Below are 27,694 nucleotides of genomic sequence, written 5' to 3'. Positions count from 1 at the left end.
CAGAGCACCACAGACAATTTGATGGAAATGAAAACAGACAGGTTGAAAATTATTTCTTATAATTCTACCATAATGCAGACCTCAGCTCTGGCCTTTGTGATCTCAGAAGAGGTCTGCAGCAGTTTGCTCCACCTGGGGCTAAGGACTTCTATGAGACTTTGAGGAAAGACTAATCCAGCAATCTGTCTGCTATAAGGAGAATACTACCCACACTTCAACACCTTCACTCCTGGATGTAATCTGAGATGGTAGTCTTGGACTGAGATTCTCTATTTTTCTTCTATGATTTTTGGCTGCTAAAGGGCTATTTTTAGACACTCTAAAACTAGTTGTGAATGAAAGGGAGGCATTCTCTGTTCACACCACTAAATTCTGCCGAACAGTCAGGTTATAAATTTAGGCAGTTTTATAGCTAGATAGGGCAGAGACCAAGAACAATCATATATATAAGATCTAGCTAAAAATGCTGCTCTCGGAAAAAATCTGAATTTTAGTAATAACTGCTATTATGACAATATTTTTATAAATTTTCAGTTTAGTCATTAATATGAAAGAAAGAAAAATTGGAAAGGGATTATAGGCCGGCAAAATATTTTGTGTTCTGAAACATTTTTGAGCCAAAACATCAGGTTGGTTATTTTTTTTTTTTAAAGATTTTATTTATTTATTTGACAGAGAGAGACACAGCGAGAGAGGGAACACAAGCAGGGGGAGTGGGAGAGGGAGAAGCAGGCTTCCTGCAGAGCAGGGAGCCCGATGTGGGGCTCGATCTCAGGACTCTGGGACCATGACCTGAGCCGAAGGCAGACGCTTAACGACTGAGCCACCCAGGCGCCCATCAGGTTGGTTATTGTAGTAAAGTATATTTTGCTTTTATAATATTATTCAATGGACCCAATTATCATCATGAACCAACATATTTCATTAAGATATATAAAGTTAATGATACTGAGACACTGAAATTGTGATTTTTAAAGGACTAAGCATATACTTTATGCAAATAACTTAGTCTTATGAAATCCTATACATACTTATATATATGTTTGTATTTTATTTTCATCATTATTATGATTATGATCATTATTATTTGTCAAAAGGGGCAATGGAATACTTAATCCTGTCTTTTCTCCCTGTGAGGAGCTAAGGGTTCTTTATCAGGTTTGGAATATGTGGCAGGGGAGAACAGGATCTTGGGTAAATATCATGTATAAAGGAAGTCCTAACGTTATAGTAAAGTTGAGTAAGCAAAGAAACAGAAATCTTCAAAGGAACATGAAAATCATTTTGCAAGTTGTCTCCAAGCTTTTCCTGAGGTAAGCCCTCTGATCTACCCATACTGCATCCCTTTTAGAACGCCCAGAAATTTCTGAAGCCCTATGGATTTTCAGATTTGTGCAGATAACAGATAACTACCAGACTAAAGTTAATCAAGGACATTACCTTAGATAAATTTTCATGAACCCCACTTTTTCATACCTTTTCCCCCATGGACACACCCCCTGATGTAATGATGACATCAGCACGACTGATACCCTCATTCAAGGCATTGAGTAAGTCATCTGGGCTGGAAAAAAAATAAAGACAAATAAATTAACCACAAGAAAAGATTTTAGATATTTAAATGCCAACTTAACACTAAACCACTTTATTCACTGAGTAGGCATTAATATGGGTGTAGCACTATATTCTGTATGAAGTGGGAATCAAAAACGTCTCTGCCCAATGGAAGCATAACTCTTATTGCAGAGAAAGAACCTTATAAGTGTGGAAGTAGTGGCTACTGATACTTTCACAGGGCTTTTTGCTCTAACAAGGCAGCATAATGAGGGAGACATTGAGGTGCTGGTAGGCTGTCTAACCATCCCAGTTTGCTTAGGATAATCCCAGACTTAGTACTAAAAGTCACATGTCCTAGGAAATCCCAGGCAAACCGGGATGGTTGGTGACCCTAGGTGTTGGGAGAGGTCACACAAGACTCTTTATAAAGGGAATATGATTTAAGTTAGTTAAGCCTTGAGAAATGGGCCAGATTTTCACAGGTGGAACAAATGAGAAAGGGCCTTATAAACAAGAGGATCAGCCTGTGATGCATCCTCAGTGGAGATTAATATGGGGAAAAAGAACTATCTAGAGTGAAGGACTTGAAGGACTGGAATAGGACATGATTTTGGAAGGCTCTCAAGCTCAAGAATTGGGACTTCATCTAGCAAGACAAGGGTGGTGGTGGGGGTTCCCTAGAAATAGGAAGAGGCAATAGGTGTTTATTAGGAAAAAACAAGGAAAGCAGAGACTATGAAATATTCTGAGAGGGTAAAAGGACAGGATGAATATTAGGGATTGAAACTAGGCAGATTCCTGATAGTCAACTGAAAAGACCAGTTTACAGGCCCTTTGATTGCACAAGTCAAAGGTCTCAGAAGAAGAGATGGAGCAATATCAAAAGTCTATCCTCTGGATGTTAGAAGGGTTATAAAGGCATAACTTGAGATTGATAAATTGAGAAAAAAACCGAAGTGCCAGGTATGGGGGCTTATAGGGGGACAGGAAGGTAAGGGTTAGCTAAAAAGAACTATCCAGTTACAACTTGAATTCCATACAAAGGTACTGGTAATACACACTGCACTTGCATTCCCCTTCAAATGACAGAGTACAGAAAGGGAGCCTTTTGAGGAATATCTGTCTAGCTTATACCCTTGTTTTCTGAGAACTTCTTACCCTGTGGGGAAGGGAGGTAGTTCTCTTTTTTCCCCATGGACATCTAACAAGGGAGCAATCCTAGCTTGTTTTTCCAGTTCTTGAGTTTAGTCCCTCTTGACAACTATTTTGCTCTTGGGTTCCTTGAGATAACCCTACATCTTCCCATAAACCCCTCCTTTGCTTAAGTTAGCCTCAATGTTTTTTTGTTAACTTGAAATCAAATGATGTCTCAATGAGATAGCATACATTCCTCCAAATCACTCTTGATTGTGAAATTTTTTTCATGTCCCTTTACCTTAAGGTATTATTTGATGGGGGAGAGAGGGAGAAAGGAGGAGGAAAAGTGGGTGGAGGAGAAGAAGATTTATAAGTAGGACATCATTTCCCTTTTTATCTACGGGTGACAGAGGTAAAGAGAGGAACTTGAGGTTCACCTGAGAGGCTACCTTCAACTCTCTAAGGCTCTAGAAGAGATAAGCTAGTTGGGAGGTGGCATAGCACAGAGATCAAGAATCTAAACTCTGAAGTCAGACTGCCTGAGTTTAAATCCTGGTGCTACTATTTGCTAGATGTAGAATTTTGGACAAGTTGCTTAACTTCTCTTTGCCTCATCTTTCCATCTATAAAGTAGAGATAATATAGGGTTGTTATGAGGATTAAGTGACATAATACATATAAAACAGTTTATGGAATAGTACACAGTACAAACTAAGTTTTAAAGAAAAGTTAGTTGCTATTATTGTTGTACTACTGACAGAAGCTTATCATATAAACATACCTAACACCCTGGCAAAGTTCAACTTTAGCATGCTTGATAGTTTTTATTTAGGAGAATATTTATGACTAACACAGAAGAAAATCATAGATTGGGCCTTAGATACATTCAGAACTATATGTGAAAAGTCCAAATGGCTCTATAGCAAGCTAGGCCTGGTTCCAGCCTAAATAGTTTCATTTACTGGTTGGTTCTCTTACTGGATCTGGATAAAATTCTCCTCTCCAAGCACTGGCCTGTCTATGAGTATATTGGGGGTTGTTTGGTTCTGAGGAGAAAGCTCCCAAGGAGAAGACACAAATATAGATAAGTTTGAAAAATGGCTCACACGGGCTTCAATCTACAAACATAGGGACTCTTTAAAATCATCTACTGAATTGCTTATGCAGCCAAAAAGGTACCCAGGTATTTGATAAAGATAGGATCTATGTTAAAACATAAAAAAAAAACAAAAAAAAAACCCTTAAAAAAATCCCTTTCAAAGTTAAACTGGTTAGGCAAACATCTTAGAGGAATTATATTCAATAATGGGTATATTTAAAGTAGTTTTGAATTAAGTATTTTGTACAGATTTTTCATCAGTCTTTTTCATTTTACATTAGTGAAAAAGACAGCAACTTATTCTATTGTATTGAAATACTATAAGATATGCACATGATGGGTTCCTGATCACTGCATGCCCAGAGCTCCAGGCCCTTCCCTTGTTGAATATTATTATCATCAGGCTGAGCCAAATGGCTGGTCAATGGAGTAAATGGAAAAACACAAACACAGGATAATGTGGAATGTGGTTCAGGTGAATGGACAATGAATATTATTAACAAAATATAATTTTGTGTTAGTACAAAGAGACATCAGCTAATTTCACCAGTTTTACAATATGTAATTTATAACATGTCAACTTCAGAGGATTATGGTAAAGTCCCTGGAAACAAAGCAGCAGTAACATACACATCTTCATGGTATTAATCTTTGTAGATGGAAAAAAGGTCCTGGGACACGCTAGCTGATGATGCAAATAAACATACATTTCAGTGATTTTTTTTTTCTTACTTGTTTTTATATTATCTGGGGAAGATTTTTTTTCCTATTTTATAAAACTGCAGAGTCATCAGCTCTCCATATGAACTTTTCTAACTTGCAGAAATAAACTAAAAAGGATTTTATGCCTTTTAGTATTCAAAGAACATTTTCAGTGTTGCTTTCTACTTTGTGTCTGGTGTATTCACAAAACATTGAATCTCAAAGTTGGAAGGGTCTTTGGGGGGCTCATTGTGTTCATTATCACAACTGGGTGCATTCTTTGGGTCCTGCTCTTCTCTATCCCCCTCTGCCCCTCTCTTTGACTCTACTTTCTGTTGCATATTTCTGGTGTCTGGGATCTAGTAAGAGATCATGGCTTAGTAGACGGTCAGGTACAAATGTATGCCAATAGTCAGAGGATCTATAACTTCATTTATGTTGCATACTATAACTCTATTTATTGATAATAAGTCTGCGAAGTAGATTGAACAGGTAATATCATGCTCATTTTATAGAAAAAGAAAGTAATATTCTGAGAAAAGTAGCGTTTTATTTATTTTTTAAGTAGGCTCTACGCCCAATGACCTGAGATCAAGACCTGAGCTGAGATCAAGAGTCAGATGCTAACCAGCTGAGCCACCCACGTGTCCCCAAAGTAGTGTTTTATTTTTTTTTTATTTTTTTTTTTTTTTAAATTTTTATTTATTTATTTGACAGAGAGAGACACAGCGAGAGAGGGAACACAAGCAGGGGGAGTGGGAGAGGAAGAAGTAGGCTTCCTGCCGAGCAGAGAGCCCGATGCGGGGCTTGATCCCAGGATCCTGGAACCATGACCTGAGCCGAAGGCAGATGCTTAACGACTGAGCCACCCAGGTGCCCCCCCAAAGTAGTGTTTTAAAGGTGAGGTAGAGCAACGTGGCAGAGCTAGAACAAGAGCCTCTGGATCCTCATTAAGTATTTATTCTATCCCACTGACTCATCAGAGTGACTGTCTAGTTCTTTTAGGAGCATGACATGTCATACAAGGAAAACTCTCATGAGAATGGGCCTTTGTACAAAAGCATCAAATGGTAAGGCAAAAAGTGAGAATCTATCTGTGTTGACTAGGAAAGTGCATGTGTGGACATGTCAGTATAATTCTGGGGAATGAAACAAATGTGATTCTGATCCTATGTACAGATGGAAACTAAAGATTTTGATTAAATGTAACTTTAGGGCTTGTTTACAAGTCATAAATTTGCTCTCTTTTTATGATTCATATTATATTTTAAATGATAAAAATATTTCCAACATAACATAATAGTATAACAGCCATGTATCTATCTTTCAGATTTGACAAATGCTAATATTTTCCCATATTTCATATTCCCTCTTCCCTCATTTTCTTAAGAAATAAAAACAAGTTTGTTTTCTAAAACTAAGCAATTACTCTGAATAATGATAAAAGGAATAGGTAACAAGGATTATAATTGTGGATATTATAGCAGAATAAAAACTATTCATGATTTTTCAGTTTTGTTAAATAGATCATGGTATATTAATTTTCTCAAAGAAGGGAGAGTAAAACTAAAACATCATAATCTGATCTTTTATTATATAATATTACCTTATATATCTTATATGTCTTTTAAATGACATTACTTTGTATATATTAGATCATTTGATATTTAAGAAATAAAAGTAATGACAATAATATGCACATTTTAGAAGAACAATACACTTTCACAGGTATGTGTTAATTTCACAACTCTATGTGGTAGGCAGGGCAGGAGAGGGCACTGAGGTTCACAGTGGTAGTGAAATGTTCGAGGTTACCCTTTGTTCACTCTACTACTCTTTTAAACTATAGTAATATTCACATAATGAAAGGTAATTTGTTATACACAGTATGCCTTCAGATAAAAGCTATTTATCATTTTTATCTAAATATATAAATCCTATTTATGGATGCTATATAGAAATGATAAAAACCGGACAATTTGTACTTTTAAAATTTGAACTATCTTCTCACCATTGCCACTGGAGGGGATGCTGGATTAAACAGATTAACTTTCCTCAGTATATACCAGTAGCTTCCCTTTTCTCAAAGAGCAGCACATCTTAAAGGGATATTGTGATATCATTTAATTCTTCCTTCATTAACAACTGTAATTTTAATTAGACTTGAATGGCGATTAATCATTTCTTTAAAGATAAATCGAATACCAGCATTAATCTTGGTTTACTAGCACTTTCCATTTTCACTTGAATTATTAAGTATCTACCCATTGTTCTCTTAGAGTACCAATATTATATAAAAACATTCTAAAAGACAGCTGATTTAGTACAAAATGCTAAAAATTTAAGTACTAGGTGAGAAAATAGAACTGTTAATTGAAGCCCTGAGTGTCACAAAGTCTAGAATCCAGTTTTGTCTCCTGCTAACTGAGATAATTCTGAAAAGCAAACATCACTTTTTGGAGTCTCATTATTCTTATTTGTAAAATAAGAACATTTGGACCACATTCTTTCTATCTCTAACATTCACTGATGTAAACCCACTTGAAGCTGAGTGGAACCCAATTTAAGCACAAAGGTATCATTCTTTCCTTCCTCTCTTTCTTTCTTTTTTTGTATTTCAATAGAACACGGACAGCTTGCTGTTGGTGCCTTGCAATTCATGAGTTGTGATTTCCATGCCTTTTACTTATGATCCTTTTATCTACTACAATTACGTTCACATCAGGGCCATGGTATCCTAGCAGCTTCCTGAGGGCTGAGAATAAATAGAACTCTCAGTAGGCAAAGGAAAATACCAGCAATCTAAGAAGCCAGCAGCTGGAGGGTAGAAGAATAAGCACAATTTAGGACAGCTTCTACTGAAATAAAACTGCTGGGAGAAATAATAATTTCAGCAAGAATAACAACAAACAATTAAAGCACTAATGGAAATAGACATAACATTAAAATGATGTTCTGGAATGAAAAACATGATTTTCAAGTTTAAAAATTTAGTAGATGAAGGTGAATATAGTGCCTAATGCAAACTCAATTAGTGGCCTGAAAGACTAAGTGGTAGAAATATCTCAAAGGAATGGGGGCACCTGGGTGGCTCAATTAAGCATCTGACTCTTAATTTCAGCTCAGGTCATGATCTCAGGGTCATGAGATCAAGCCTCCAGTTGGGCTCTGTGCTCCTCAGGGAGTCTGCTGGAGATTCTCTCTCTCCCTCTCCTTTTGCCCCTCCCCCCCTCTAAAAAATATCTGAAAGGAATGTACAAAACTAAAAAATGATGGAAGTCAATGCAGGAAATAATAAGAAACTTGGAAGACAGAGCAAGAGGCTGACATATTATCAATAGGAATTCCATAAAGAAAAAAAGGAACCGATGGAGGGGGAAAAGAGAGGAAAATTTCACTTATTTGAAAAGGGCTTGGAAGTTAAAAAAATTTACTGAGTTCAAGACAAGATTGCCCAAAAACAGAAACCTAAGAATGTCTTGGTAAATTTTGTAATTTCAAGGATAAAAAGAAAATCTTACAAGCTGTCAGACAGAAAGATTGGGCTTATTAACAAAGGAAAAAGAATATTGGCTTTGGACTTCTTACCTACAATACCCAAACTATAAAATAATAGATTACCATAAACATATTCAGAGAAAAAAGGCCTGCAACCTCCAAATCCTATACCCAGTCAGATCCATTCACCTATCAGGACAGAAGAATCATATTTGTGAAAATGCAAAGATTCAGATAATAAATCAACCAGTAATGTTCTGGAAAAATGACTCTAAATGAAAAAAAATAGATCAGAAATCTCAAGATAGGGGAAGATGAAGAGGAGAGGAAGCACTTTTCAAATACATTTACAAACACATAAATAAAACTATACAGCTAAATCTAAGTGAATAATGATCAAATAAACTGGAAAGTTATAATGTATGTACTAAATATGGATTTCCCAGAAGTTGTAGAGACATACTGCAAAAGAAAACTTAATTCTAGAATTCAAAGCATTTTCTCAGCAATACCTAAAAGTTTAGGGGTGAGAGGAGATGGGGAAAGTAAAAGTTCACTGGTGTAGGGGCACACAGAGGAAATAAGAATGCCTTGGAGAAGGGATATAGTAAGCACCTTTTAAAAAATATAATAGTGGAAAAATGTATATTTGATTATGAATATCAGAAATTAGAAGGAAGCATGAAGAGAATGGTAAAGTATAGCACACCTTCCAAAATAGTAAGAGGGCAAAAGGGAACAAATAACACCTGGATCAAACCAACAATAGAAAAAAGGACAAGGAAGAAATAACAAAGTTGGATAAATTGTAAACATAAAGTAAGTTGGAAGAAAAAACATCAAGGGAATCATTTTTTTAAAAGATTTTATTTATTTATTTGACAGAGAGAGAGATAGCGAGAGAGGGAACACAAGCAGGGGGAGTGGGAGAGGGAGAAGCAGGCTTCTTGCTGATCAGGGAGCCCGATGCGGGGCTCGATCCCAGGACTCTGGGATCATGACCTGAGCCGAAGGCAGCCGTTTAACAACTGAGCCACCTAGGCGTCGCAAGGGAATCATTTATGGCAAACTTCATGGTAAAGCAAAATAAATTTTATGCCAGGATCAGGGTTACAGTAACTCAAGGCTCGTGCAAAATCAAGCCTTTTTTTTTTAAAGCTCAAATCCCATTTGAATGTTATTCACAATGGATACGCTAAAAGATGAAAGACTGAAAAAAACCTGATAGGGCAAAAAGACACCAGCCAGGTATAAATAAGTGAAAAAGCAGGAGTGGCATATTAATGTCAAAGTGGAATTTAAGTTAAAAGAACTAAAAAGGATAAAGAGAGGCAACAAATTGTGAGAAAAGGCAAATTTATAAAATTGATACAATAATGTATGGTTGTCTCACAAGACAAGGTCTCATTTTTTCTAGGCTTCTTGATTGCCCTGCCAAATCCCTGCACATTGTAGGCACTCAACAAATCAACTGAATTAACCCTGGCCTCAACTCAATCTCTCTACAGTAGCTTTGGGAATGAAGAATGTACAGCTATTACAAGTATAATATAATATAATAATATTGTCTGCAGATAGAAGATACTACTTAGCATTTATATAATCATAAATAGCACTCTCTTTGAAAGGTTGTCATGTAGAAGAGGTAGTAAATTTATTTGGTGTTGCTCCAGAGGGCAGAATTAAGGGTAATGGATGGAAGAAACAGAGATAAAGACTTTGGCTCAGTGTAATGCAAAAACATCCTCAGCACAACAGCCATTCAACAATAGAATGAGCTGCCTCATAATGCAAGTAAAGATGTTTCTCACTAAAAGCATTGAACAAAAACCTGATGGCTAGCTGTTAGACATTTCTCTAATACCTCCATCGGGAAAAAGAGACTGGACAGGCTAACATTGGAAGTTCCTTTCAATTCTAAGATACTGTGATTCTATGGAAATAACTGAAATTAATATTTTCTTTTCACATATAGACTGAAGTGTAGAGGGAGAAACTGACTAGAGCACTGAAATATAGTACTCATCTTGCAGATCATACTTTTCTTTCTCTCACTTTCTGAACATCAGGAGCATTTGACTATTTGACTTGAATTAAAAAAAAAGGCATTTTTCCCCCCAAAGTTATGACATTCACTTTCAGCTTGGGAAATGGCTACCAATAATAATAACTGTACTTTCCCTGGAATTCTAACTTAATTCTAACTTAACTGAATATCAAAGAAGCTTAAACTTAACAGAAAGTAGATAAAAGGGAAAGGTAAAACAAATCTCAAAATAAATCTCAGAGAATGCATGTAGCTTTCTTAATACTTTATGTACTTCAATTTCTGTGAAAGAAGAATATGTCTAGAAGGTATGATATCTTTTGATAACATCTTTTCAGATTTCAGAGGGCTTTGAGAGCCCACTTTCAGTTCAGATTTTTGCTTTTTAAAATTTGTGTCTGCCTTAACTTACTATAATCCTGACTCTGACATAATTTTTTTTTTGCTTTATCATGAAGTCTACTATAAAATTCAAAACGAAGACAGAGTCTTTACCCAAGTTTAGATTTTATGGATTTCAGACAGAGCATTCAGAATGTAAATGCAGTTTTATTTTAAAATATTTAATATAAACATGCAGATGGACAACAGCTGTTAATTAGTTTCCTATTTCATCTGTTTCACCAACTGTAGCTGTATCATTTTAAGATGAGTGAAGATGACAGTGGGAAAGTGAGAAAAATTCTAGGATTTGGAGATTAAGGAATAATGTCAGCTGATCATAGCAAGATAACAACAACACAACAAAACCCCCCAAAACCCCAGTTCTGGAAGTATACTAATCATATACTGATTTCCTCAGAGGTCCAGGGTAAATTCCTCAACTACAAGTATTTTCTGGGTATCAACTTCATTATTGATTAAACTTCATACTACATGTAGCCATCATTTAGTCCTTCTTCAGTCCCACTGGGTGTTTAGGCACTATAAAGTCATGTAAAGACAGAAGAAAACATGGTCCCTGCCTTTAAGTTTAAAAGCTAATACAGAAAACATATGATAAAAATTTAGGAAAATGAATGAAATAAGCAATGAAATTAATATCACTGATTGAATTCAAATACATTAATTAAAATGAAAATACATATAAGGTAAAATGGTATAAATATTGAGTGGGACAGAATGATCAGAATTGGCATGGGATAATCAGGAAAGGCTTTCTGGAAGATATTACTTTCTAAGTAAGAAAACAATTTCTAAAAGTACAGTAATACCTGGAGGTCATTTTTAGAAGAATCTAACATCAACTATAACAGCAACTCTTAAGGCTTAAGAAAGGAAACTGTAGTAGCCACCAAAAAAGTCCGTCCCCGAGAGTGGGAAGAATCTCTTATTGTTAAACACATTTGGTAAGTAGAAAGAATATTTTTGGTTCGCCAATAGAAAATGAGATACCTCTCTTAATAAATAAATCTATTTAGAAATCTATGAGAAAATAAATCTATTATGTTGACTCAAAAATTAAAACTTTACATTTTGAGCAGAAAAGGTGTTCATTTCATAAGAGAAGAAAGGCAGTTTATAAAGATGACAAGAATTAAATTTGGATCTAAATTCTCCCTGATAGTTAGAAATTTCTACTTTTAGAACAGTAGGTAAACAACTAAGATGTTAGGATATGTTTGTTTCACAAATTGGAAGACATGAAGCACTGAGCTTTGCCCGAATAATCACTGTACTGTGAAGTCTACCTTGATAACCCCTTCTAAATACGCCAGTTTTATAAGAATCCAGTTTGCTATCTCAGTGCTTGTTCCCTTTCTGTTTCATGCTTTAAGGTGAAGAGGCAGCTTCACAAATTGGCAACAACAGGAGCAGGCAATTCAAATCCCAAACACCAGTCTGTGACAGAGCCAAGCAGGCCCAGCAGATATGAGTGGGGCAGGCTTCTGCGATAGCAATTTTCCAGAAGGGGTAACTCTTTTCTTAATTATGGGAATTTCTCAGCCCTTCAGGCTTGCAAAGTCTAAGTCAGCAGTTGGAAGCTACATTACCATGCTGTTTTAAAGCTGATGTAAAAATATAAACAGCTCAATAGTTAAAATCAGTTTTAGACATGATATAAATTCAATTAATGCTGAACTTCAAGAAATTTTCCCCAAGTGGATTCTGTGTATTTGGATCATGATTACCGCTTATTATATTTAAGAGGTAAATGTATAACATCATCTACTTAAGCCTGAGGGAGCAGTTCCCCAACTTTTTAAATTAGAGGCTTCATAAATCCATTTGGAATGCTACTCCCTCTCCTCCCACTTTATATTTCTTTTTCTTCAGAAATATAAAATGAATTATCTCAGCCATAAAGCTTTACGTTGTACCCCTTCTGGGGATGTGTCTCAGTTACTAACGCAATTCTGTTGTCAGTGCCATACTTTCTGGTCTATTCCTATGGCTACAGTTTTTGGATTCACTGTGAAGGGACCCTGTAAGCTCTTCTGGACAGTTGCAGTTTCTAGGTTCCATGGAAAGAGAGGGTGGTATAGGAAAAGATGGCAGGGCTATCTAAATCTAGGAGATATACTCCTACTAAGTACTATGCATATAGGGTCACCAAGACACACCTTTATGTCCTAGCCTTTGTGGAGCTTATAGGCTGGTGGGAAAGAAAACAGCCCTAACTTAATATAAACAAATCTTTTTTCCACCCTGTTTTTTTTTTTATTATGTTATGTTAATCACCATACATTATATCATTAGTTTTTGATGTAGTGTTCCATTGTTTGCATATGATGTAGTGATTCATTGTTTGCATATAACACCCAGTGCTCCATGCAGAACGTGCCCTCTTTAATACCCATCACCAGGCAAACCCATCCTGCCACCACCCTCCCTTCTAGAACCCTCATTTTGTATTTCAGAGTCCATGGTCTCTCATGGTTTGTCTCCCCCTCCGATTTCCCCCCCTTCATTCTTCCCCTCCTGCTATCTTCTTCTTCTTCTTTTTTTTTTAAACATATAATGTATTATTTGCTTCAGAGGTACAGATCTGTGATTCAACAGTCTTGCACACTTCACAGTGCTCACCATAGCACATACCCTCCCCAATGTCTATCACCTAGCCACCCCATCCCTCCCACCCCCTACCACTCCAGCAACCCTCAGTTTGTTTCCTGAGATTAAGAATTCCTCATATCAGTGAGGTCATATGATACATGTCTTTCTCTGATTGACTTATTTCGCTCAGCATAATACCCTCCAGTTCCATCCACGTCGTTGCAAATGGCAAGATTTCATTCTTTTTGATGGCTGCATAATATTCCATTGTGTGTGTGTGTGTGTGTGTGTGTGTATATATATACACACCACATCTTCTTTATCCATTCATCTGTCGATGGACATCTTGGCTCTTTCCACAGTTTGGCTATTGTGGACATTGCTGCTATAAACATCGGGGTGCACGTACCCCTTCGGATCCCTACATTTGTATCTTTGGGGTAAATACCCAGTAGTGCAATTGCTGGATTGTATGGTAGCTCTATTTCCAACTTTTTGAGGAACCTCCATACTGTTTTCCAGAGTGGCTGCACCAACTTGCATTCCCACCAACAGTGTAGGAGGGTTCCCCTTTCTCTGCATCCCCGCCAACATCTGTCGTTTCCTGACTTGTTAATTTTAGCCATTCTGACTGGTGTGAGGTGATATCTCATTGAGGTTTTTTTGATTTGGATTTCCCTGATGCCGAGCGATGTTGAGCACTTTTTCATGTGTCTATTGGCTGTTTGGATGTCTTCTTTGGAAAAATGTCTCTTCATGTCTTCTGCCCATTTCTTGATTGGATTCTTTGTTCTTTGGGTGTTGAGTTTAAGAAGTTCTTTATAGATTTTGGATACTAGCCCTTTATCTGATATGTCATTTGCAAATATCTTCTCCCATTCTGTCAGTTATCTTTTGCTTTTGTTGACTGCTTCTTTTGTTGTGCAAAAGCTTTTTATCTTGGTGAGGTCCCAGTAGTTCATTTTTGCGCTTGCTTCCCTTGCCTTTGGCGATGTTTCTAGGAAGAAGTTGCTGCGGCTGAGGTCGAAGAGGCTGCTGCCTGTGTTCTCCTTTAGGATTTTGATGGACTCCTGTCTCACATTTAGGTCTTTCAACCATTTGGAGTCTATTTTTCTGTGTGGTGTAAGGAAATGGTCCAGTTTCATTCTTCTGCATGTGGCTGTCCAATTTTCCCAACACCATTTGTTGAAGAGATTGTCTTTTCTCCATTGGACATTCTTTCCTGCTTTGTCGAAGATGAGTTGACCATAGAGTTGAGGGTCCATTTCTGGGCTCTCTATTCTGTTCCATTGATCTATGTGTCTGTTTTTGTGCCAGTACCATACTGTCTTGATGATGACAGCTTTGTAATAGAGCTTAAAGTCTGGAATTGTGACGCCGCCAGCTTTGCTTTTCTTTTTCAACATTCCTCTGGCTATTCGAGGTCTTTTCTGGTTCCATACACATTTTAGGATTATTTGTTCCATTTCTTTGAAAAAAGTGGATGGTATTTTGATGGGGATTGCATTGAATGTGTAGATTGCTCTAGGTAGCATTGACATCTTCACAACATTTGTTTTTCCAATCCATGAGCGTGGAACGTTTTTCCATTTCTTTGTGTCTTCCTCAATTTCTTTCATGAGTATTTTATAGTTTTCTGAGTACAGATTCTTTGCCTCTTTGGTTAGATTTATTCCTAGGTGTCTTACGGTTTTGGGTGGAATTGTAAATGGGATCGACTCCTTAATTTCTCTTTCTTCTGTCTTGTTGTTGGTGTATAGAAATTCCACTGATTTCTGTGCATTGATTTTATATACTGCCACTTTACTGAATTCCTGTATGAGTTCTAGCAGTTTTGGGGTGGAGTCTTTTGGGTTTTCCACATAAAGTATCATATCATCTGCAAACAGTGAGAATTTGACTTCTTCTTTGCTGATTCGGATGCTTTTTATTTCTTTTTGTTGTCTGATTGCTGTGGCTAGGACTTCTAATACTACGTTGAATAGCAGTGGTGATAGTGGACATCCTGCCGTGTTCCTGACCTTAGGGGGAAAGCTCTCAGTTTTTCCCCATTGAGAATGATATTCACTGTGGGTTTTTCATAGATGGCTTTTATGATATTGAGGTATGTACCCTCTATCCCTACATTCTGAAGAGTTTTGATCAAGAAAGGATGCTGTACTTTGTCAAATGCTTTTTCTGCATCTATTGAGAGGATCATATGGCTCTTGTTCTTTCTTTTATTAATGTATTGTATCACATTGATTTTTTGTGGATGTTGAACCAACCCTGCAGCCCAGGGATAAATCCCACTTGGTCGTGGTGAATAATCCTTTTAATGTACTGTTGGATCCTACTGGCTAGTATTTTGGTGAGAATTTTTGCATCCACATTCATCAAGGATATTGGTCGGTAATTCTCCTTTTTGATGGGGTCTTTGTCCGGTTTGGGGATCAAGGTAATGGTGGCCTCATAAAACGAGTTTGGAAGTTTTCCTTCCATTTCTATTTTTTGGAACAGTTTCAGAAGAATAGGTATTAATTCTTCTTTAAATGTTTGGTAGAATTCCCCTGGGAAGCCATCTGGCCCTGCGCTTTTATTTGTTGGGAGATTTTTGATGACTGCTTCAATTTCCTTAGTGGTTATAGGTCTGTTCAGGTTTTCTATTTCTTCCTGGTTCAGTTTTGGTAGTTGATACATCTCTAGGAATGCATCCATTTCTTCCAGGTTATCTAATTTGCTGGCATAGAGTTGCTCATAATATGTTCTTATAATTGTTTGTATTTCTTTGGTGTTGGTTGTGATCTCTCCTCTTTCATTCATGATTTTGTTGATTTGGGTCCTTTCTCTTTTCTTTTGGTAAGTCTGGCCAGGGGTTTATCAATCTTGTTAATTCTTTCAAAGAACCAGCTCCTAGTTTCATTGATCTGTTCTACTGTTCCTTTGGTTTCTATTTCATTGATTTCTGCTCTGATCTTTATTATTTCTCTTCTCCTGCTGGGTTTAGGCTTTATTTGCTGTTCTTTCTCCAGCTCCTTTAGGTGTAGGGTTAGGTTGTGTACTTGAGACCTTTCTTGTTTCTTGAGAAAGGCTTGTATTGCTATATACTTTTCTCTTAGGACTGCCTTTGCTGTATCCCAAAGATTTTGAACAGTTGTGTTTTCATTTTCATTGGTTTCCATGAATTTTTTAAATTCTTCTTTAATTTCCTGGTTGACCCATTCATTCTCTAGTAGGATGCTCTTTAGTCTCCATGTCTTTGAGTTCTTTCTGACTTTCCTCTTGTGATTGAGTTCTAGTTTCAAAGCATTGTGGTCTGAAAGTATGCAGGGAATGATCCCAATCTTTTGGTACCAATTAAGACCTGATGTGTGACCTAGGATGTGATCTATTCTGCAGAATGTTCCATGGGCGCTAGAGAAGAATGTCTATTCTGTTGCTTTGGGATGGAATGTTCTGAATATATCTGTGAAGTCCATTTGGTCCAGTGTGTCATTTAAAGTCTTTATTTCCTTGTTGATCTTTTGCTTAGATGTTCTCTCCATTTCACTGAGGGGGGTGTTAAAGTCCCCTACTATTATTGTATTGTTGTCGATGTGTTTCTTTGCTTTTGTTATTAATTGGCTTATATAATTGGCTGCTCCCATGTTAGGGGCATAGATATTTACAATTGTTAGATCTTCTTGTTGGATAGACCCTTTAAGTAGGATATAGTGTCCTTCCGCATCTCTTATTACAGTCTTTGGTTTAAAATCTAATTTGTCTGATACAAGGATTGCCACCCCAGCTTTCTTTTGGTGTCCATTAGCATGGTAAATGGTTTTCTACCCCTTCACTTTCAATCTGGGGGTGTCTTTGGGTCTAAAATGAGTCTCTTGCAGACAGCATATCAATGGGTCTTGTTTTTTAATCCAATCTGATAGCCTGTGTCTTTTGATTGGGGCATTTAGCCCATTTACATTCAGGGTAACTACTGAAAGATACGAATTTAGTGCCGTTGTATTGCCTGTAAGGTGACTGTTACTGTATACTGTCTGTGTTCCTTTCTGGTCTATGTTGCTTTTAGGCTCTCTCTTTGCTTAGAGGACCCCTTTCAATATTTCTTGTAGGGCTGGTTTCATGTTTGCAAATTCCTTTAGTTTTTGTTTTCTGGAAGCTTTTTATCTCTCCTATTTTCAATGACAGCCTAGCTGGATATAGTATTCTTGGCTGCATATTTTTCTCATTTAGTGCTCTGAATATATCCTGCCAGTCCTTTCTGGCCTGCCAGGTCTCTGTGGATAGGTCTGTTGCCAATCTAATATTTCTACCATGGTAGGTTACCTATCTCTTCTCCCAAGCTGCTTTCAGGATTTTCTCTTTGTCTCTGAGACTCGTAAGTTTTACTATTAGATGTCGGGGTGTTGACCTATTTTTATTGATTTTGAGAGGGGTTCTCTGTGCCTCCTGGATTTTGATGCCTGTTTCCTTCCCCAAATTAGGGAAGTTCTCTGCTATAATTTGCTCCAATATACCTTCTGCCCCTCTCTCTCTTTCTTCTTCTTCTGGGATCCCAATTATTCTAATGTTGTTTCGCTTTATGGTATTGCTTATCTCTCGAATTCTGCCCTCATGATCCAGTAGTTGTTTATCTCTCTTTTTCTCAGCTTCTTTATTTTCCATCATTTGGTCTTCTATATCACTGATTCTCTCTTCTGCCTCATTTATCCTAGCAGTTAGTGCCCCCATTTTTGACTGCACCTCATTAATAGCCTTTTTGATTTCGACTTGGTTAGATTTTAGTTCTTTTATTTCTCCAGAAAGGGTTTCTCTAATAACTTCCATGCTTTTTTCAAGCCCAGCTAGTATCTTTAAAATCATCATTCTGAACTCTAGTTCCGACATCGTACTAATGTCCATACTGTGTAGGTCCCTGGCAGTCGGTACTGCCTCTTGTTCTTTGTGTTGAGGTGATTTTTTCCGTCTTGTCATTTTGTCCAGAGGAGAATAGATGAATGAGAGAACAAAATGCGAACAGGGTACCAACGTCCCCAGAAAATATACTCTAAACAAATCAGAAAAGACCTGAAACCAGGGTAAAAGAAAGGGAAAGAAAGAAAAAAGAAAAAAAAAAAAAGAAAAAGATAAAGATAAAAACAAACAAAAACAGAACAAAACATAAAAACCAGAATATGATCAAATATGATCAGGCTGGTGCATAGATCAGTGCCACATACTGGATTTTGGATGTATTTTGGTCTGTTAGAAGAAAGTGCCTCCCAAAAATTTAAAGAAAGAAAAACTTATATATGTACAAAAATAAGGGTTAATACGATGAAGGGATGGAATATGACTGTAAAGATGAAAATTATAAAAGATTTTATAAAAGGAATTGATAAGAAGTTGTTTGAAAAAAGAAAGATGAGGTTTAAAAAAAAAAGAAAAAAGGGAGAGAATGCAATGAGGCAGGAGACTAGAACAAAGCCATACACTAGAGATTTAGGGTATATTTTGATCTGTTAGAAGAAACTATATCTCAAAAATTTAAAGAGAGAACAACTTATATATATATATATGCCACAAAGAAGGGTAACTACTATGAAGGGATAGACTATGACTCTAAAAATGAAAAATAAAAATGTTTTTTAAAAAAGGGATTGATAAGATGTTGGTTGAAAAAGGGAAAAAGAAAAATTCAAAAAAAGAAGACAGTTAAAAAAAAATTAACTTTGAAAGACTAAAGAATCATGGTAAAAAAGCCATGAATTCTATGTGCAGTATTCCCCTAGCGCTGGAGTTCTGCCATTGTCATTGATCGGTAAACTTGGTCTTGGCTGGCTGTTCTTGCTGATCTGGGGGAGGAGCCTGTTGCCGTGGTTCCCAAATGTCTTTGCCGGAGGCAGAATTGCCCCGCCCTTGCCGGTCTGGGCTAAGTAATCTGCTCAGGTTTGCTCTCAGGAGCTTTTATTCCCTGCAAGCTTTCTGTTCGGCTTTGGAGGATGACAGTGAAAATGGCGGCCTCCCAATCTCTGCCCCAGAGGAGCCAAGAACTTGGGGCCCAACTCCTCAGTGTGCCCCCAGAGAAAAGCAGTCAATCACTCCCGTCTCCCCGGTCTCCGGCCGCACTCTGTGCTCACCCGGCCTGTGACCGAGCGTTTCTATCTCTGGCACACGACCCCGTGTGGAGTCTCCAAACCCAGCAGATCCCTGTGGTGCAGTCCCGCGTTGCTTCTCCCGGGGGAGGAAGGGGAGTCTCCCTGGATCTGCCGCTTTTTGGGTCCCTGCTGGAGGAGCAGTGGCCTGACTGTGCCGCGGATCACGGTTTATGGCAACCCTGAGCTGAGAGCCCGTGCCTGGGCTCCGTCTCTGCAGCCGGCTTCCCCGCTCCGATACCTGAGAGCTCTGCCGCACTCAGGCACCCCCAGTCTTTCTGTGACCCTGAGGGTCCTGAGACCACACTGTCCCACGAGGGTTCCACCCCCCGCTTAGCCACTGGAGCGATGTCCCTCCGCGGAGCCGACTTCTTAAAGTTCCAACTTTGTGCTCCGCGGCTCTATCACTTGCCAGGAGCGGCCGATGGAGGCCCGTTTCCCCCGCCATCTATCCTCCCGACTATTGCCTTGAATTCACTTCTCCTCACGACCTACCTTCCAGACAGTGGTAGGTCGTTGGTAGGTCGAGTTGTTGCTATTCTTTTCTTTGATCTCCTGTTGAGTTCGTAGGTGTTCAGAATGGTCTGATCCCTATCCAGCTGAATTCCTGGGACCAGACGAAATCCAGGTCTCCTACTCCTCCGCCATCTTGCTCCGCCCCCCCTTCTACCCTGTTTAAGCCACAAAAGTAGCAGTTTCTCTAAGAAATTTTATCAGGAAAGTGAGGGAAAGAAAAAAAAAAGGAAAAACAGAGAAGAAAGTATGTGCCCAAATGATGACTATCTCAACCAAGTCTGGCCACAATTATCTTGGCTGGAACATATAATACACTCTACTCATTTACCTATCCAAACCTCTTCATTTGTTTTAGACTCTTCTCCATAGTAGGGAAACAGTAGTAGCTCTTGCTGCCTAGGAAGACAAAAGGAGGCTAATAGGTTATTTAACCAGCCATGGGGAAAAGAATACTAGGACATCTATTGTCCCATATTCAAGGTAGACATAGGATGGAGCTTAGAAAGAGTTTATCCCTATAAACTCACACCAATTTGTGCCAATTAGAAATCTCTAGACTTGACTAGTTTCGTATTCAGGTCATACTCAGTGTTTCTTCTCTTTTTCTCTTACTTCCTGGCATTTGCTGACTAGCTACCATGCACCGACACTGTTCTAATTGCTGAGGAAACAGCCATAAACAATTTGTTTTACATGCCTACCAGCAGTTGAGGACAGCAGTTGTTTTATTTTCATTTTACCTCTGCTATCAACATAGCTTTGCATATGTCAGGCAATCAACAAATGGTCATAAAATGGATAAAATAAAAATTTAAAGACACTCTCAAATAATTGTGGGTATATGCCAAGATTTAGTTTACAGCTGTTCATCATTTACTTACAATTGAGAAAGGTTAGGAACAACCTAATGTCTGACAACAAGGGATTGTATAAATAAATAATATTAAACTTTATACTGAGAATGACATATAGGCATTTAAATGATATCGCAGAGGACTATGTGATAATAGAGATGGATGTTTATGATACACTGAGTGAAAATGAAAAGTTAAAATAAGACTATGATTTCTTTGTTTTTTTATACTTACACACATATAAACTGTACACACACAGAATTGAAGAATGGAAGAAGAGTAATACTGGGTAATGGGATTATGTAATGTATGTATTAATTTCTTTTCTTTGCTTCTTTTTTGTGAAACAGTATTCTCTAAATTTTCTTCAGTGAACATTTATTTGTTCTAAGATTAAAAAGTTACATAAAAATGTACACTAGAACATCTAGAACAATGGCCCAAGAAGTACATAATAGAACTGGACCAGGACTAGAAGATGATCATGTTATCCCCAATCTAAAATCTTTCAATGTCTTACTACTAATTATAACTCTGTAAACAGTATTAAAAGATACCATGCAGTCAGTACAAAGCTGACAACTTAGGGTAAGTCTTTTCTGCACAGCTGATTTGTAACTCACAGGTTATGTTCCCAGAGTCTTTATATAAAATTGGTTGTTTGGAACTTAGAATACATTTCTAAATAAACATCTATAAGTACTATAGATGTTGGGTATGATTCTAGGGTAAACAAACAAACCTTAATTTAGCTCATAATGTTACTAGTATATTGCTGAATCCCTCTTTAGTACTAGCCTGAATTATGGAAGCAAGATGGAAGACTGAAGAAAGAATGCTGAAATGTAAAGCATTTGCTTATGACATCTTCTCACCTACCTTTCTTTAGTCTTTTCCTGCTGCCAAGTGTACTTCTTGCTAGACCTTCAGTATCTTGCTATGCTAAGGTTCTGATGTGGTCTTGCTTAGTTAGTTTGCCCTCTGCCAAAGAACTCCAAGTTCTTCTTCTCCTTTTTTTTTTTTTTTTTAAGATTTTTATTTATTTACTTGCGAGAGAGAGTGCACAGAGGGAGAGGGAGAAGCAGACTCTCCACTGAGCAGGGAGCCCAATGCGGACTCTATCCCAGGATCCCGAGATCATGACCAGAGCTGAAGGCAGACGCTTAACTGACTGAGCCACCCAGGTGCCCCTAAAGAACTCCAAGTTCTAAGTGATTTGCTTCTGTTCATTCAGTGCAGAGGATTTACACAGATGTTGGATGTCTAGTTTAAACTCATTCACATTAATATGCAAACAACTCTTTGTCAGGTAGAATGCTCTTTAACACAATTGGATCTTTAAATATTAGATTATCAGAAAATGCAGCAAAGTGAATAGAACACATTTAGCCAGTGTATGGGTTATCTGGGCTTAATAAAACACGTCTCCTAAATAGGCTATATCTTCAGGGTTGGGGAACAAGGAGATTAATGGTACCACTAAACTGTTCTTGTTCTTCCTGCCTTCCCCCCTTTCACTTCTCAAATGCTTTTTCTCCCTTCCCTTCTCTTAAAGTAGTGACAAAGGAGCTTTATATGGTGAGTAGGAAAAAGGTAAGAATAGGGGTGGCCATTTGTGAATCTAAGTTGAGTAATATAGGCCTGACTACCAAATTGTCATACATTCACATTGTGTGCATGCTCTCTTCCCCTCTTTTCCTCTCTCCTTCATCCCCCCACCCCCATAGAAGATACTATGAACTTGGTATAACAAATTACCCAAAAGTAATAAATGCTGCAAAAGCAGCCCCAGCAGCTGTGGAAAGAAAGGTAAAGGAAGAGATTATAAAAGAAAGACCATAATACATCCTCCTGACATTTTTCCCATTTCTATATCACCTAAAGATTTGGATTCTGCAACTCAAGTCCTTATAATTCACTTGTCAATATGTAATTCACAGTTTAAACTAAATTTTCCTCTCTGGCTTTTGAAATGTTCATAGCTACTGTTTACTAAGGGGTTTTATTCATTACAAATGGAGCTAGCCTATTTAGTTTATTAACCTTAATATTAATGAAATATGGATGCTAACTCCAGTTAAAAAAGTAGGATGGTAGAGCAAAAGGAGAAAGGACCCTGAAGTTAAGACGGGCCTGGGTTGAACTCCTTACTCTGCCTTTTACTAGCTGCATGACCCTGAATAGGTTGATTTTTTTAAGCTTCAGTATTATTATCTCCAAAATGGGGATTAAAGATACTTATCTGGCTCTGTTGTTTCAAGAGGCTTAAATAAGATACATACATGAAAGAATGTAGTATAGTGTTATACACACACACACACACACACACATATATAATGGGTACTCAGTAAAGACTGACATGTTTGCAGTAAGGAGACAGGAGATTGGAGACTGGGAGGAAAGAGAGAAGTGGATCAGAATTGAAAACTTTTTTGTAGTTCTTACTAATATCTGTCTTATTTATCTCTGTGGTACCAAAGACTGGTACAATGCCTGATAGAGCATAACCATTTGTAAAAGTTTGTTGAATTATTACAGTCTGCTTATCCACATATAATAAAACCCCAATTCTGCCATAGGTATAGAATATGCACCTTAGAAAGGTAGCAGAATAGAGGGTGAGTTAGAGGGGAACAAGACTTAAGGCATGGAGACCAGTTAAGATGCTAGTCTTGTATGTCTAGACAAAAAATAAATGGAGCCCTGAACTAAGCCAGGATGGTAGGAATGAAGAGATGGGAATGTAGAGAAGAAATACCAAGGAGGGAAAGCCTGTAGGACTTAAATATAGAGTGAGTGGAAGAGAGGAGCTGTGATGACTCTTGTTCAGGTTTCTTCTGGCTTGGGTGACTGGCTGGTGGCTGAGACAGAATAATGAAAGGAAATGGAACAGGGTGGCAGTGGGGAGGGGCAGTGAGAGAGGTGGGGGGATGGTTAGTTTTGGACAGGTTGAGTTTGCAGTGCCTATTGAACTTAAAAGAAAATGCACCTAGTAAGCAGGTGGATCTAGGCATGGAGCTCAAGATAGAGATAAGATCTAGGAGTCATTAGCATAAGAAATTAGAAGGACAGAAAGCCAAGAGTGAGCCATGGGGACCCCTAAATTTAGGGAATGAGCACAGGAAGAGGAGCTACAAAAACCAAGAAAGGATAGACTACAAATGGAGCCTGAAGAAATGGAAGTGGTGTATTGCTGGAGAGGGATGTAAAATTGTGCTAGAGAGACTTACTGGCTGGGTTTTGTAGGTATTTTATTTGTGTTTGTAGTCACATATCATTTTGATAAGGCTTTGTAATCCAGATGAAGAGAAATCAACATTGACGCTCTTCCGTTCTATGTAATAGCCTTTACAATGTCTTTTGATTTAGTCTCTTTTTAAAAAAAAATTCTACTTCCAAATGTGAGTTTAAGCTCTGAAACTTTCCAAAACATTTTTATTACTAGTCTATAGTTTCTAGTACATTTCTAGTACATGTAATGTCAAAGGCAAGATCTATGTTTCAGCTTTGTATCTTCAATAGCCTTTGTCTTAAAATCCATAGTAGATGGCATGATTAAATTGACAAAATCCTTGTTATTTCCCGTGATCCATGGACCAGCAGCTTGGTATCCTTGGGAGTTTGTTAGAAATGCAATATCTTGGCCCACCCCACATTTGCTAAATCAGAATCAGCATTTTAAATAAGATCTTCAGGTGATTCTCATAGGTACACAACACATACTTCCTGACTGAATAATTAATGAACAAATTGTATTGTTCTTATTTCTAGCCTATCTCCAACTTTAGCCCATGTCTTACCTTGTTCAAATTATTCTAAAATAATGGTTATTATGTCAATTCTGCTTTTTAAAAAAGTTTAAAATTTAAGTGAGTTGGGTAGTTCTGCTTGGATTGTAAAGCCTTAAATTTCTACCAAATTGACCCCATTATCCTTCTACCTGAACCTCCTGTTCTGATCAATCTGGCCTGACCTGTAGCTGTTTATTTCTACTTCTCTACTTTATTTTCTATTTCTCTATTTTTTGTTCATTCCATGTTTCCTACTTGATTAACACACTCTTTTTCTAAATATACAAATTCTATTCATCCTTCATGTTTTAACTAACATTGCACCTTTATAAAACTCTGACCATTCTAGCACATAGTGATGATTTTAATTTCTGACATATTTATAGTTATTATCTTGTCTTCATAATGATAGCAAAGAATTGTAGATTGTTAATTTCAAGACTTAGCTTCCATTTTCACCTCTGCCACTAACTTGTATAATGCTGAGCAAGTTCATTTAACATCTCTGGGTTTCAAAATTTGTCTTAAAAACAAAACAAAACAAAAAAACAACTAGGAACCCCAAGAGTATTGTGTTCCACGTGCTGTGAGAAACTATGTCTTACAGAATATATTTTAATATACACAAAATATTTATAAGTGAATGCTTTAAAATATAGTTGTTAACTCTCAGGTATTTGAAGCATCCTTCCCGTAATCTTCACTGTACTCTCTTTTTAAATAAAATGTAGAATAAGCAAAGGCAAAATTTAGCTCAATTTAATCCAAATAAGTTACAGAGTCTTAATCTTCAATTTTAACATTTATCATTAAAATTATGGTTGGTGATAAGAATAAGAGCTGAGAAGTAGAATCACAGAATTTAAAAACCAGACACCAATCTTTCTTTAAATACAAGAATAGAGTTCTTACTCCCTATTCTTATCTGTCACAGCTGAGCAGGGGTTCTGGGCTTACTGACATTCTTGAGCTATTTCTCTCCCTGCTTTACACAAAGTGTAGTTTCTCCCATGACCCTTGTGTTTCCCTGGAGAGCTTCACAGAGAGGCTTCTGTATAACATTTGCTTTCATTAGCAAAAGGCTACATAGGAAGGAGAAGAATGAAGTGGGAGGTAACCTTCACAGAGTATCAACAGGCTGCAGATTAAATGTACCTTGTTTCCTTTGCTAAACTTCAACATAGATTTCCATTAGAACAGTTATAAATTCTTTCCACCCGCATTCCATCTCCGCATTCCAACCATTTACTCTGGGCCTCTTCAAAATAGCACTCTCACTGAGAAAGTCTAGATTTGCATTGTTGTATTTTTAAAAAATTGTTCTCAGTTTTATGGAAGATATTTCCATCTGAGAAAAGAATATACACTAGAGATTTGCATATTCTCAGAATTGCCTATATCTTGCTTATCATTTTATTGTTCTTTATATGCTGTTTTCAAGGTATATTTTGGAGTTATATGTAATATCAATATTAATTATTAGTAAATGTCTACCGCAAATCAGCAGACAATTAAATATTAGCATATCAACATAGGCTTTCACTGGTGTACTGGCAGCATAGATAGTATATCAAGCAAGCATTTTTCTTATACAAAAGTACAAAAATAGGAGGAGTAGACAGAATTATAGTACAGAACAGCTTAAGGTAAAATGAAAAACAAACAAACAACAAGCTTCTTTTACCTTATAATATTCCTTAGAGCTCATTAATGAACTTGAAGGCAGGACCAGAGCCAGTTGTGGGTGGGAAACAAATCCTAAACGATCTGGTAAGTTGTTCTCTAGAGTTTCAGGATCTGCTCTGTGCTTTTGGAACTCTTGGGTTCCTCTAACCTCCTTTGGGAAGTTAATTTTTGTCCTCTTTAAAGGTGTATCTACGGATAACTTTTAGGTTTATATGAAAGGACAGGTTATTGGTGGTCAGGCCCAAATTCAAATAAATGCACCCCCCCCTTTTTTTTCCAGTGGGTTCTTTCTACTTCCTTCCAAGGGCTAGGGAGCCTGGGTCAGGGTGATACTAAGAAGCCTGTGACATTGTCTTCACCAGCATGGGTTCTAAGTTGGCTGGCTACTTAGCTATGGGCTTCTCTAGAGCTAAGCATCCAGGTAAATACAAATGTTAAGATTTTAAAAACAATGACATTTGAAAGTATATCTAACAGCTTCTATTCCAATATCCTCAGAAAAAGAAAAAAACAAGGAGGAAAGGACTTTAAAAAGTGAAAGGACATAAAAGCTACTCCCTTTCATGTTAGGATGCTGTGTCCAAGGTTTGGATTATACTGTGTCCAGGTTGGGCTTAAGCTGGGATATAGGTGTCAGAGCGTATCTTGTGAAATGGTAAGGCAGAGCCTCTTCAAAAGCACATTTGCTGGGAAATTCCTACCTTGTCCTGGGGAAGAAGGATCCTGACATAATGAGCTTTATTCAGTTACAAGGTGGTGATAAAGGAAAGGGGCAATTATGGGGGACAGATACATCATGCTATCTGTCACTCAGATTTGTCTCCCAGCTCTGTCTCCACCAGGCTGATGTTTGAGTATTATTAAAAGCAGGTATGCCTCTTGTGAACTGGAAATCCTGGTGAGAGAGGGCTGAGTAGCAATGTCACATGGTAGTGGGATGCTCAGAAAGAGCAGACTTGCTCTTGATCACATGTGAAAATCTGTTGGAAGTTCATATAAAGCCTTGGGGAATTTAGCAGAGGGCTCAGTTAATTTAGAATATAGGGTAATATGCTCTTAGAGATGGGCAATTCTAGTCAATGTGCCTCCATTTGTACTTACAAGTGGGTGAAGGCTACAGAAACTTGGGTTACATAGGATACAAAAAAATCAATATAAAAGTCCTAGAAAACAATTGTACTTAAACTGCAAAGGAGCAGTTAGTGAGAATTTTAACATTCTTTATGTTCTTACTCATGTCTTTCCTGCCTTTCTTGAAACAAGTGAGTGTGAATAGGAATAATACCATCACCATTAATTCCATTAGGATAAAGCCAATGATATAAAAAAAAAAATCCTTGGAAACTTTACATACCTATAGGAGAACAAAAATATTTCTCCTGTTGTAATAGACACTCCAGGACAATGTCTATCCCAAAAAGGCACAGACATGTTCATAATTCTTTTGCTTCTGAAGAATGAGATTAATGAAAATTATGGTATTAAATTTCTCTTTAACAACAATCCCACCTAGGTAGTACTCCCAAAATGCAAATGTGTACAATAACAACTTCCAAATAAAATCCAATACTTACTTGTCTCCCACAATTCCCAAGTTGATTGTGGGATAACCATGTTCCTGAATTGTTGCTAAGAGGGTTGAACGATTGCTGTCTCGAATCTTTCCTGGTAAGAGGTCATCTTCGGGATTTAGCAGCTAC

General features: G+C 37.4%; 1 protein-coding gene across 17 annotated transcripts in view; it reads right to left on the bottom strand.

Annotated features, from left to right (window-relative positions):
• Window positions 1-27,694, bottom strand: part of GPHN (gephyrin) — a 608,525-nt gene that overhangs the window by 33,029 nt on the left and 547,802 nt on the right. For all 17 annotated transcript variants that reach the window (XM_032405331.1, XM_032405333.1, XM_032405334.1 and 14 more), the window contains 2 exons: window positions 27,569-27,690; window positions 1,477-1,564 (listed from right to left, as the gene is read on the bottom strand). In XM_032405331.1, coding sequence (XP_032261222.1) covers window positions 1,477-1,564; window positions 27,569-27,690 — 210 coding nt within the window. The remainder of the gene's footprint in view (window positions 1-1,476; window positions 1,565-27,568; window positions 27,691-27,694) is intronic.

The sequence above is a fragment of the Phoca vitulina genome, unplaced genomic scaffold (genome assembly GCF_004348235.1).
Source record: "Phoca vitulina isolate PV1807 unplaced genomic scaffold, GSC_HSeal_1.0 scaffold7, whole genome shotgun sequence".
In the NCBI taxonomy this organism is placed as follows: domain Eukaryota; kingdom Metazoa; phylum Chordata; class Mammalia; order Carnivora; family Phocidae; genus Phoca; species Phoca vitulina.
Note: the sequence above shows the minus strand (reverse complement) of the source record. Positions and strands in the feature narration are given on the sequence as shown.